At 39.8% G+C, this 13,867-nt stretch overlaps 1 protein-coding gene across 1 annotated transcript in view; it reads left to right on the top strand.

The window, feature by feature from the left end:
* Positions 1–550: 550 nt before the first annotated feature.
* The window catches only part of AOPEP (aminopeptidase O (putative)), a 171,684-nt gene continuing 158,367 nt past the window's right edge, over positions 551–13,867 (top strand). Inside the window, exons 1-2 of the mRNA XM_030467251.1 lie at positions 551–596; positions 9,547–10,508. Coding sequence (XP_030323111.1) covers positions 9,670–10,508 — 839 coding nt within the window. The 5' untranslated portion in view covers positions 551–596; positions 9,547–9,669. The remainder of the gene's footprint in view (positions 597–9,546; positions 10,509–13,867) is intronic.

The raw sequence follows: 13,867 nt of genomic DNA, 5'->3' as shown, positions 1-13,867 counted from the left end.
GTACCAGCAGCTAATCAGGGATGAACTGCTCCAAGCGCTCTACCCACTACCAATCTGACAGAATGAAGTGTCTAACGAAACCGGTGGTGAAAATTTACATGGTTTTATTTCTGTCTATGGGATTTTGTCTGCTTTGCGTTCCAATGACAGTGCCCCACCCCGGCACGCTAGCAAACCTGTGTTTCTCCATCCCGTCACCTTAACGTGCCTGCAGGTTCAGACACGCAGCTTGCCAAGCAATCCTGAGGCTGGAAAACTACCACCGCTCACCTCCGGAGGCCAGCTCCTGCTCTTTCCCTCATACACCACTCCCTGGGACTGGGAAATTCAACCTTCCCATCCGCCCGTACAAGGAGGACACTTGCGGTGACACAAGACGCCGGCGACCCACGCCGGCCTCCCCTTCCCGCCCTCCGCCTCCCCTCTCCCCGCCCTGGGCCGCCCTCCCGCCGAACGCCGCAGCACCGTCCCTGCCCGGCCGGGGGCGGGGCCCGGGGGAGGTGGGAGGGGTAGGGTCGGTGCCGGTTGTATGAGGTCATCAAGCAGCGCCGCGGCAGGCTTGGGTAGGCGGCGGGGTCTGGGCGCCATCCCGGCAGGTAACGCCGCAGCGGTTCGCGGCCCCTCAGGCGCCCGGCGGGGCTGGAAGGGGAGGGGTCCGGTACCGACCGCTCGTCCCGCCGCACCCTCCCCATCCCCCCTCTCCCCGCCGCTGCGCAGGACTCCTCAAGCACACTGTGGCGCCGGGAGCCGGCGAGGTGGCGGTGTTATCGGCCGCCGGTGTTGGCTGCTCTTGTGAGCCTTCCTTGTCCGTGGGCTCCCTTGCACGAAGTCCCGCTGCGGGCGCAGGGAGCGTGAGGTGTTGGGCCGCGTTCGGGGGGCTCCCCGGCTTCTCCTGTTCTCCAGCGCTTCCCACCTGCGCAGGCGGGCCGAGCCGCCAAGCCCCGTCCGAGCCCCTGGTGGAAGCTACAGCGCACAAGCTACAGGCTCGTAGGGAGTGAACTGCCGCCCAGGGTACTGTGGTCAGAATGAAAAATAGTCGGGGTTGGGCAGCCGGCATCTTTTTTTCAGAGTGCTTACGCAGCCTGAATCGGTGCCCTCTTGTAGGCATTCAGTTTACGGTATAATATCCTGAAAGACCTTGAAATGTAATCCTGCTCAAGCTTCGCGAAGCTAACAAGCTTCTTCCTCTCATTTGCTCTTTAATACTTGCAATCGTATAAGTGAAACTCATTTCATAAAAAATGGCATATTGCAATTCATCTGAGGACATCAGCTCAGTTTTGTTAGGTCCTTTACTCTGGATAATGCTTAGTTTCACAAAGGTCAGGTTGGTTGACTGAAGTGGCTTGCCAATGTCAACATTGGAAAGAGAAGACTGGTTTTCTAACTCTATCCTTAAGAAAACTGTTATTTCACGTTGTAAGTGGTATTTACAACTTGACAGCTCTATTGAGATAAGCACAGTCAGGTTTTACTTGGAAACTTCCTATGTGTGAGCATTTTTCCATTTACACACTCCTTCTCCTGAGAACTGAACACACACAAGCCATTCCTTTTGTATCTTGAGTGGAAATAAAATCCATGGTAATTCTGTACCCCTTTAATGATGTTCAGGCTCACAACATAATCACTGTGGTTGAAAGGGACCATTAGAGATCATCTAGTCCAATGCCCCAGTTAAAGAAGGGTGAGGTATAGCTGGATGCCCACAGTCATGTCCATCTTGACATCATCTTGTACAAGCCAAGAAATTCCATCCTTACATAGTGGGTTTTCTATACACATTTAAATTGTAGACTTGTGGGCAGAGATTTGTAAAATGTTTTTATGTGCATAGATCTGGTCTTCTTTTAAACAAAGGTGTGTGCTCACTACTGTAATACAAAGTAGCAGTCTGAAGAGAGTTTATGGGCAGTATCAGGATGCTCTTCCTAGGTTATTGGCCAACAGGAAGTTAAAGTTCTGTCTCTTGGGTTAATTATGTGCTTTTCTTAGGAATGGCTGTTTGAGGGCAGAAAGGTACTTGGATTTTCTTGGTGTTTCTTAGTTCGGCTGGTTCTCAGCTTCTTTGGTTCACTCAAAACTTCAGCTCATGGGAAGCAACTTGCACTGCTGCTAACTTATAGTTGCTGTGGAAGGTCTTCGTTATGTTCATTTCTGTAGTTTCCAGACTTAAAAGGATGCTTCTGGAAAGGCACTGATTGCTTTGTCATGGGATATTACTGCTTGAATTACCTTTCATATCAAAGCTTCATTATGATGTGTACTGGTTTTCTTGTGACTCAGAGTGAGATGGGCAAACTGTTTGGTATGGATTAGTTTACAGTAGTATAGCAGTAGCAAATGATTCTGTTTGCTTAAGCCTTATTTTCGTCTATAGAAGAACTTACTCCTGCCTTAAAAAAGCTTAAGATGGCTTAGGTACTTAGTATGTGGAATAAAAATAGCTTGAAATTAATGGAAAGTGTGTATACATATTATTTGATACTTAAAGATTAAAACTGATATTGGTGCTGATGTTCAAAACTGACTTCTTTGTAAGATCTATCTTAGGGTCTTACATTATGTGAAAAATATTTAAAATTGGATTTGAAAGAAGCTTCCTTGAAAGCAGTCAAAAGGGAATTAGTTATAAACCTCCTGTAATTATTAAGAAGCTGGTGTTGTTTAAATGTGTAGTATTTGGATATCTGCCAGTAGCATGTAGGAAAAACCTGTGGTACTAGAATACTTCTACACCTTTTAAAGAATATTGTGAGTACAGAATGTAAATGAGGTGGTGTCTGTGCTTCAGAGATCCGTGTGTGCAGCTCAGAATATTAGCCTGAATTACCAGTTCAGGTGCATGGACTATGGTCTGGAATGAGTGTGCATGGAGATTCCTGTTTCTGTTCACTCCTGTTCAAAGGATGTGATGCTGGCAGAACTGGCAGCTGCAAGAAGTATCTTCAAATAAACCTTATGTGGACTGGTGGGGTTTGTCTGACTGTCCCTAGTTGTCTAGGAAACACTATTTCTGCACATTTCTATTTAATTGCCTTGATTTGCTGTTATTTTATGGAATGAGTTTGTGCCCTGTCTGAAAAAGAAAAGGTGAGATAGAAATGGTGCCTACACTGGGGATCAATACCTTCCACCTGAGTCAGCATTTCTATGTAAGCTTGTGCAGCTCTGATACTGCACAATAAAATATATGGGTATGTTTTTTAAGGGATTATCCAGTTGACATACTCTACTATTTGGAACAGCTTTAAGTTGGGAATTTTCCAGGGTTTGGCAGAGGTTCCAGCTGCCTGGTTTGGTTGAAGATAAATTCCTGTGACAATCTTCTCTCACACAGCCTTCTCTTTCATTCATTTTTGTGTTCTGAGATTTTGGAAATCCATAAAAATTGTGCTCTGAAATACCTTGTGTGTTCTTATACAGTAGTATGTTTAGCATAGTCCTTCATTTGTCATGAGGACATATCTTAGATGACTGCATTTTGCATGTACCTTTCACTGCTGTGTATCAGAGATGTAAGGCAGCCCATCACTGGCTCATCTAGCACGAGTGCAAAGGAATAGTGTGTGCTTGGAAAGGGAGTAGGTGATGCACTGCATTCTGGAAACTACATTTCTGGCCTGTGCCATTATATTATGAGGTCATCTCTGATGATGTATCTTCCCTGTTTTTCAAGGTTGGGTTTTTGTTGTAGTTGGGTTGTTGGGGTTTTTATTTGGATTTTTTGGAATTTTTTTTTTGTTTTCTTTTTAAGTTCTTAAGCCTTTCATCTGATTCTACCTAATACTGCCTGTTACGGACCTCCTAGCAAGTTCTGATGGTTTTCTGATTTTCTTATGTTGTTTATTAGTGTTAGAGCATAATAGTTGTTAGCAATTGAAAATAACAGCTTCCTGGAATAATTGAACATCAGTATCAAGTATCGTAATTTGTCGTCCTAGTTTTAATAGGCTATTTATTTGCATGTTGAACTGAATTAGTTTGTGTAACAATTATTCTCACTTCCTTAGCATACTGTTTGTAAAGACTATATTCCTGTGGCAGTTTAGGTGCACGTTTTTTTTTCTTCTGCACTTTCATCTGTAGGACGGGATTGTGTTTCCAAATTCTTACCTTCTGCTTCTTCTTAATTTCCTTTTCCATTTAACTGTAATGCCAAAACTGCATTGCTGTGTATTTCTTACCATAAAGAATAATTTTTTCAGTATAAATATTTTTAGGAAATTTATTCTCTGATCTTGTCTACTTTGCAATTGTGTTTTGTTTTGCCTGGAAGCTCCTTTCTCAGGTTTGCTTTCAGAGTGTATGATTATAATTCAGGCCAATACATTCTATAGCAAGTGGAAAAAACAGTGTTACACAACTAGCATTCTGTGAAGGATCACTTTTCCCCTACTTCCTATTCTTTGTGCCTTTTATGCAACTCTATTATGCACAGGTGATCAAGAGTAACTCTATTCATGTTGGCCACCATCTGGTATTGTTATTGTTTATTCTTTTGCAGACATCTGTCTTCTAAAATATTTAAACATAACCAAACAATTAGCTTGCCATATATTTTTATGACTTGCAAAGTGCATTTGGTAAGGAAGGTGCATTGAATGTTAGGTCTGTCTTTAAAAGTAATTGTAACTTGTTAAATCTTTGTGAGCACAAGAAATATGACACAAAACAAGGTTTGTAAAGTGATTGTCAAGGGTTTGTAGTAGCATTACACTTCCTAGCTTGTTTTCGTTATTAAAATTCAGACAGTAATGCATTAACGCGTTCAGCCAGGTGAAATGCATTACTTTTAACAAAAAAAAATATCCCAAACAACAACAACAATAACAAAACCCTAGATAACTGTATGGACAGAATATCACAATAAGTGTTACAGAAGACAGTGTTCTTTAAGAGAAATATCTCAAAAAAAGATGTAAGAAATAATTGCACTAGTATGTTCTCTGTGATGACAGACCTTGATGTGTACACAAGGTAGCGAAGAACTTGTCAGATCAAATCCCAGGAACAGTAACTCACAGCAGCATATTTTGGGAAGCAGTAGTAGAAGGTGTACAAGTTGCAAATGCAAAGCTTGGATATCTACAGAGAACTTCCACGGACAGCAAGGATCTTACTTCAGCAAAGCAGCAGGGAAGGGTCCTGCTTTCGTATGCCTAGGCTTGACTTGAAAATTTGCGTAAATTGCAACTCCTGTTGATTTACCTTAGGATTTTGGTTAACACTGGTGAGGCTGCACCTGAAGTGCTGTGTTCGGTTCTAAGGTCCTCTCAAGGACGTTGAGGTGCTGGAGTGTCCAGAGAAGGGCAAACAAGCTGGTAAAGGGTCTGGAGAACAAGTCCTGTGGTGAGCAGCTGAGGGAACTGGGAATGTGTAGAGGAGGCTGGAGAAGAGGAGGCTGAGGGGAGAGCTTATTGCTCTCCACAGCTACCTGAAAGAAAGCTTTAGTGAGGTGGGTTTTGGCCCGTTCTCCCAAGTAAAAAGGGATAGGACTATAGGAAATGCCCTGATATTGCACCAGGGAAGGTTTAGTAGTCTGACTACCTCTATACATGTCTTGTGCATTTCTAGTTTCCTTGACCTCGTAGCAGAGAGTATATAAATGTATAGAATTTAATTTTTTTATGATGCTTCAGTTAATTGTGGTGGGTTTTGTTTTGGTTTTGGTTTTTTGTTTGTTTTCTTATTTTTGTCTGTCACCTTTTATTCTTCTATGTTAATTAAAGTGAAATAAATGTGACAGTCCTCTTAAGTACAAAATAAATGTGGGTTTGTAGGCACTAAACTGCAACTTTATTATTTATATTAAGCAGAAGTGCTCCTCATCGTAGTAGCTGAGAATTTAGTGTAATTAGACTTTTGAGGTAAGAAATTGATCACATCTTTCAAATGGAACACAGAAAAACAGGGATATAAATACTTCTTAGTAGTATACCATGAATATTTATTGTTAGTGTAGTACTCACATTTTATAATATGTATCAATATTTTATTTTGCTTGGTTTTCAAATGAGAAAATCTAAGCATTTATGCAAAACCGTGATTCTTGAATGCCACTCCAGTGTTCGTTTTTTTCACCACCAAGTCACTTTATTTCTTTTCTCTACCACAAATACTTGGCTAACCTGTCAGAAAAAAATCAAGATAACATTACATCCAGTCCACAATGATATACACAGGTTTCATAGCTGGTTTGCTGGTGTCACAGCTTTTGGAACCCTTGGTTGCTCTCGTGTTATTCGTAGTTTGGTGTCAACATAAGGACAGGATTGCAACAGCCTGGTGCTCTTTATAGACACTACTCATTCTCTAAGCTGAGGTTTGCTGAGTCTTCCCTCAGACTTTCCTATATGTCTTCCTAAATATTTTAGTTCCACTTCTGTACTATTTTTCACACTGACTTAAGTAGAGAGCAAGATCACATTAGGATCCAATACTTAATCAATAATCCAGTGCTTAATTCTTCGCTTTCTTCTGTTGTTTTCTGTTGGTTGGTTTGGTTTCTTTGGTCAAGTTTTGGGGGTTAGTTAAGCTGGCAGAACACAGATTAACATTTCACATATATCTGCACAGATAAGGAGTCCTTGGGTAACCACACTGAAATAACTGGGACTCTGCAGAAGCTCTGGGTTCCTGATACAATGATAAAATCTGAAAGTACACTGATGGTAAGCTAAGGGAGGACACGATGCAAAGTGTTTTATTGTAAATATGTTTGATAGCACTAAAAATAGTTAACATGACAACCAAGAAAATTATTAGATTTGGAGGAAAAAATTGGGAAAAATCAGAGAACAGAGTCATGTTTACTGTATGCAGTTGAAAAGATGCAATGAATGTCTCCTGTGGGCAGTCTTCACATTTCTGAATTTACTGGGATAGTTCATTGAAAGGGGGCCTTCTGAAGGTGCCCTGGTATGTTTGCAAAAGTACAAGAGGATTGATATAAAAGTGAAAGACTTTTCTTAGGTGGTCTTCAAAGATATCCCTATAAGAGCTGTTTCATCAAAGGAAATGGTTTTTATGTTTTCTGTTCCTTGGATGAAGGGAACAAGATAGATAATTTCTTGGCTTGAGTCTTTCAATTGCTGATGCTAGCTTGATCAGAAGTCCTGGATTCTTACAGAAGTAGTGTGGTAGGGGTGTGGATTCTCCTTTCATAGAATTGGCTGGGTTGGAAGGGACCTCAGAGATCATCGAGTCCAACCCTTGAACCACCGTTGTGCTGACTTTGAGAACTCCACAGAAACTGACTTTGGAGACTAAGGTCCATGATAAGTCTGTGAAACTTTGTTCACCTAAGGCACTTAAAAAGGGACTTAGCTGCCTATCATGAAGTTGTCACTGAACATGCAGGGAAAGAACTATATTTCATATCATAGATTCATAGAATTTCAGGTTGGAAGGGACCTTAAGGATCATCTGGTCCAACTCTTCTAATATTATTGTTTATATGATATGTCTCAGCACCCTGTCGAGCTTTCTGAAGTGGGGGAATCCACCACTTCCCTAGGGAGACCATCCCAATGTCTGACTGTCCTCTTAGTGAAAAATTCTCTTAGGTTCAATTAGAATCTTGCCAGGAGCAACTTGTGCCCATTGCCCCTTGTCTTGTCCATGTGACTCCTTTCAAACAGGGAGTCTCCGTGTATGTACTGTCTCATGATGTACTCAAAATCATAAGGTCTCCCAAAATCATAAGGTCTCTTCACTTCTGAAGGCTGAACAGACCCAGTTTTCTCAGCCTCTCCTTGTATGGCAGGTGCTCTAGTCCTCTGTCAGCCTTGTGGCTCTTCTCTGGATCCTCTCCAGGCTGTTCTTTGTACAGCGGGGACCATGGCTGGATGCAATACTGGAGGTGTGGAGTCACAAGCACCGAGTAGAGCAGGATGATGACTTCTTTGTCTCTGCTGCTGGTGGCTTTCAGTGCAACCCAGCATCCTTTCTTTGGCTTTCTTTGCTGCTGCAGCACACTGTTTACTCATGTTGAGCCTCTTGTCCATCAAGACCTCCAGGTCCCTTCCCACAGGGCTGCTCTCTAGCCAAGTGGATCTCAGTCTGAACTGCACTCCTGGGTTATGTGTTATCAGATGCAAGACCTTGCACTTCTCTGCATTGAACTTCATGAAGTTCCTGCTAGTCCACTTCTCCAGTCTGTCAAAGTCAACTTGGAGGGTGGCGCTCTCTTCTGGGGTGTCAACCTCTCTACTCATCTTGGTGTCATCAGTGAACTTCATAGGGTGCTCTTGATCCCATAATCCAGGTCTATTATGAAGCTGTTTAACAGCACCAGGCCCAATATTGATCCTTAGGGGACTCCCCTCATGATGCATTTGCCATTGGAGGATGAACTATTTACTATCACCCCCTGAGTATGGTCTGTCAACCAATTCCCCACCCATTGCACAAACCACTGGTTCAGGCCATGCTGAGTCAGTTTATCAAGGAGGAGGCTGTGGGGTACTGTTTCAAAAGCCTTGGAAAAGAACAGGTAGATGATGTCTTAACAGTTGCTTCTTCTTCTGAATTTTGGTTTTAATCTAGAAAGTAGACAAAAAAGGACATTGCAAAGCTGCAAGTACGTGACTTTAGCTCAAGTGCTTGACAGTTAATTTTCTGTGGTGAAATTGTGCCTGTTGTTGTAACAAGTGTTGATAATTTTAATATTTCTGTGCTTCTTTATGTCTTTACATATTTTCCAGTCAGAAGACCTTTTGTTTTCTATAAGATGTCATTATCCTCAGTGTTAATGGTTTTCTAGCTATTAAGATAGAATCATGGACTCATTTTGGTTGGCAAAGAGCTTTAAGATCATAAAATCCAACCATTAAGCTAGCACACTGCTAGGTCTACCACTAAACCATATGTCTAAGCAAGATGTAATAATTTACCTTAAATATTTAACTATAGAGTTGAAAAATCTTTGTGAGTAATCTCAAAGGAATACTTAGAATGAACTCATAGTAAATTAAACTCATAGTAAATCTTCTCGTAATTTACTTGAAGTTTCTGATATGAGAGCAGCTGTGAAAAGAATATTAATCTGCAGAGATGCATTGTATATGTGAAATTACAACTTTAAAACTTTAGGACATATAAAGTGATTTAGGCTTACTCTTGTTGCTTAGTACTACATTGGAAAAATTATCACTATGTTTTGAGGCAATATATTTGAAATAAATGCAGCAACTTTAAAAACAAGCAGTGAAGTAATGAATTAAATTACATATTGCATAACCAATAATATTTTCTAAAGGATTATTGTTCAACAGAAGGCCTACAGTACAGTTGTTTTTTTCTGTTTGTAAAAGCTGTCTAGAAGTACTTTCACTTGAGATCTTCCTTGAAAAATAAAGCCAGTGGCTCATGACAACAGATCCTGTAGTGACTACTTTATAACATTCTGTGGAGACACAATCACTCTTTAGATGTCCTATTTTTATAAAGATAACTGGACTTTAAATAACTTTCATATGTAATGTATCTCAGAAATTGTTGAGAAACAATGATCTGATTTGTTTGTTTGGTTTTTTCTTATAGGATGAGAGAAGTGGAGGAACTCCAGATAATTCTAATACTGCAATACTAATCAAACTTATTTTTTGCACTGGGAGGCTGAATATCCTTGCTCTCTTTGGAAACATCATCTGTAAGAAATGCCAAATGCTTTGTAAAACTTGCCCAGTAGACTGGAACATGGAGACACAACTAGACCCCATGAAGGATGACTTGCCCTTAATGGCTAACACTAGCTACATGCTTGTAAAGCACTATGTATTGGACTTGGACATGGATTTTAAAAGTAAAGTTGTTGAAGGCATCATAGTTTTATTCTTTGAGACTGGGAGTCAGTACAAGAAAACCAGCAGTACTGGCAAAGAAGGCTGCCAGTCCCACTTTGATGAAACCTGTAAAATAAGGGCATCTGAACCCTGTCACACCCTTCTGGCAAGTGTGAGTGCCTGCTCATCTAAAATGGAATATAATGATTTAGCTGTCTGTGGTCAAGGTGAAGAAGATCCCTTTGATAAAAATGGTAACCATAGCAACAAGGAACAGGCTTCTGGGATTTCTAGTTCAAAGGACTACTGTGATACAGAGAATCATGGGAACAAGGATTTTCTGCTGGTATTAGACTGCTGTGATTTGTCTGTGCTGAAGGTTGAGGAGGTAGATGTTGCTGCTGTATCAGGCATTGAAAAATTCACAAGCTCTGCCAAGCTAAATGATGTTTCAAAGGATATGGGAAATACCAGGAATCAAATTGTACATGAACTTGTGACTTTACCTGCAGATTGCTGGAAGGAACAGCTATGCTATTTTACTCGCTGCAGCCAGGCACCTGGCTGTGGAGAGCTGCCATTTACTACTGGCACTTGGAGCTTGGAGATAAGGAAACCAGGAATTCAGACTCCAGTAGACTTTCCTCATGCAATAAGAATATGGTACAAAACCAAACCAGAGGGGAGATCTGTTACATGGACTACAGACCAAAGTGGCAGGTATGTTACTATTAGCTGAAAGCTTTTTACAAATTCATTTTAAAGATAGGTACAAGAATAGAGAACCCTGTAACTGTGAAGATGAGCATTCTCTTCCAATGTTATAATTTCATCCTTGTTTTGAATCCTATTGCTGTCCTGTGAGAGAACAGACGGACTTGTTGCTCAAGAAACCCTAATGGGCTTGCAGACTTCAGGCCTAAGTGACTGCATTTGCTCATTCTGAGTGTGAGTCAATAATTGCTGTGTATTGGAATAAGTGTGTGCAGAGGATAAGGAGGTATAACTTCTGGGAAAGAAGGTATTCTTAACAGGTTATTTTCATTTTAATACCTTGTGTTCTTTTCCTTCCTGGCTTACACAACTGATCATACAGCATAAAGACCAGTATACATGATATTTACTAGAATTGCTTCACAACTAGTCTTACATCAAAATTGAAATAAGTTTACAGATACAGTCTTTTCCTATTTAGTCTCTCGTAATCAACTTTTTAAATCGCATTAATCTATCAATCATGGCAAATGAACTACAAGCTGAAACTACAAGTATTGGCATTGTATTAGCATTTGTGAAAGTACAGTGTGCTGCAGAGAAAACGTCAAGTTTAAGTTCTCTGTGGAAGCAAAATTACAATCCGCTTGACTTCTACAACTGTAATGGTTTTGCTGTAATGTTCAAAGCTGGATTTTAATAGCTTTTAGTTCTTTATGATACCTAAAATCAGGAATAAAGTTGGAAGATGAGGAAGAAATTTGGTCTAATTGAATACTTGATTTTCCTTCCCAAAGTAGAGATATATGGTTAACTTTCAGTTATCATAACAGAAGTAAAGAGTCTTCTCACTGGCATTCATACTAGGGAGATAAATGAGGTCTTTTAATTGAACACCTGCTAGTTAGGTAATTCTGCTGCTAAACTGGGAGCAGCATCAATTCCCGGAATGTCTTGGTCATGTTCATGACTTCCTCTTCCCCTTCCCACTCCCTTTGTCACTTCCCAGTAAGTTATTTTTTGAATGAGTTTAGGAAATTTAACTCAATGTAGTACCGTTAGTTCTGAAAATTCAGAATTTTGCTCTATGCAAAGATAGAGCAGTGGACTGTGATCACAGAACATGTCTGTGTCTATCTGCCCCTTACTAAAGTCTTTGAGACTAATGTTAACAACACTCAGTTGGTATAGGACTCCTTCTGTGTGTTGTCTGTGTGTTTCAATCATTTGAATGTTTCTTTTAAGGATCTAAATAATTAGCATCTTTTAGTGTTGACTCTTTCCCCCTTTCACTGCAAAGTATTATACTTACTTTAGAGAGTTCTCTTGGCAGTTGTACACAAACACATGGAACTTTATCAGTAATATAGCAGGAAAAGATGGCTTGATGTGGGCCAAGGAGTATGATGGTAGCAGATAGTCTCAAGCTAGTTTATTTTCATTCTTTTGTATGGTATTACATAAACTCATGGATGTTAAAAGTGAGTTTCCATATCACAGTCTTTAGAATCTTTCTTGTTACATTTTTAAAATCAAGTTCTGTATGTGAAGAACCCATATATATTGTGGCAAAGTTCATTTTATAAAATACTGTCATATTTTGCAATCCCTTTCTAAAAATGAAGACCATTTATTGTGTCTGGGGGGAATGCCACTACATTGTATCCTTTTAGGGGAATTTTAAAAATTGCTCCAAAATATGCATATGGTGCTTTTCCCAGAGTAGTCTAGCATGTGGTTCTAATACCAAAGAAAAGTGAAGCCAGTAAAAACGTACAAGCATTGTGTGGCCACTACCAATGTGTTTCCTCTAATTTAGCACTAGTACAATGTATTGGAATTTAACCTATGTACAGTTTTATAAAGAGTTTAACTTCATTTGTTTTAAACAATTATGTGTTATAACACACACACAAAAAAATAAGATAAAACAAGGCTTTGCGGAAAGGGTTTAGGCAAGGTGAGATACAGGTGTGCAAGCCTGATGTTAGCAGAGCAGGGTGTGCTTCTTTACCTGTATTCTGTGCAAATTTTGTGTCATTTGGCAAAAGCAGTCTAAAATAACTATTTGTTGTTACTATTCTTTGATGTAAACTTGGTTAGCTAGTAATTTTTTCTTTTTGTGAATCTGGTGAAAAATCTCATCCATATCAGGATAAAAATTTTATTTCCTGTGTTCTTACATGCTGGAATTGTGTTGCCTGACCAAGAACAAGGGAAACTGTCAGCTTCAGTGAGTGTCCTAAGGTAATACTGCACTATTACCAGTGTTGTAAAAAGAAATTACTACTGTGAATTAAATAGAAAACATTATTTATCATGGGAAGCAAAAAAACTCTGGAGGCATGCTCTAAAGTTAGAAGAAAATATAATAAAAATATATTAAAAATTCCAGAGAAAGACAAAAGGATGAAGAAAATAATCATGAGTTCATTTGATAAATGCTCTTCTCTAAAACAGAACAGGACACTGATCAATGTTACTTCATTTCTCAGTTGGTGGTATGCTGTCAGTCAAGACTCCGAGTGATCTTGGTATGCATGTATGAATATCTAATTAATAGCTGATGTAATTGATGTTCTTATAGTTTTCACTCAAAATTGCGAATTTGTAGGTTTCATTCCTGTTTTCTTAGCAGAGTTTGACATATTCTAATACATTTTGTTTTGAAATAATGAATTTAATAAGTATATATATAAAAAATTGAACTAAAATGGGTGAGAAGTGGAAAGAAGGTTTAGTTATCAAGAAAAGATTAACTACTTGACCAATCTTCATCCACAGTTCTAACTCCCATTCTGAGTGTACTCTTAATTGTAGAGAATTGTGAACTGCCTTTGTATGTATTTTAGCACTGAAATGTTTTAGGGAAAATGTTAGTTACATAATACTTATTATTGTTGATTGATATTATTTCTAAAGCACATTAAAGTCTCCAGGACACCCACCATTTTCCATAGTCTTTGTTTTATCACAGACACGATAAAAACTTGTCTTGTTGCATTTGATGTCCCTCACCAGATTTAATTCTATGTGGCCTTTAGCTTTCCTAATATGATCCTTGGCTGCTAAAACTTCTTTGTACTCTTCCCAGGCTACCTGTACATGCAGCCACCCTCTCCAGACTTGCTTTTTACTTTGAAGGGTGCCCAGGAGCATTTTGTTCATCCATTCAGGTCCCTGACATTCTTATCTGCCTTCCTGTTTGTTGGGATGCATTTCTCCTGAGCTTGGAGGAGCTGATCCTTGGATATTGACCAGCTGTCTTGGGCTCCTCTCCAGGGCTGAAGCAGATCCCTGAAGAGGTCAAAGTTTGCTTTCCTGTATTCCACAGTAGTGAGCTTTTGTTCACCATTCTTGTTGCC

This window comes from Calypte anna, chromosome Z (assembly GCF_003957555.1).
Source record: "Calypte anna isolate BGI_N300 chromosome Z, bCalAnn1_v1.p, whole genome shotgun sequence".
NCBI lineage: Eukaryota > Metazoa > Chordata > Aves > Apodiformes > Trochilidae > Calypte > Calypte anna.
The sequence above is the reverse complement of the archived record's forward strand: the minus strand, read 5'-3'. Positions and strand labels throughout refer to the sequence as shown.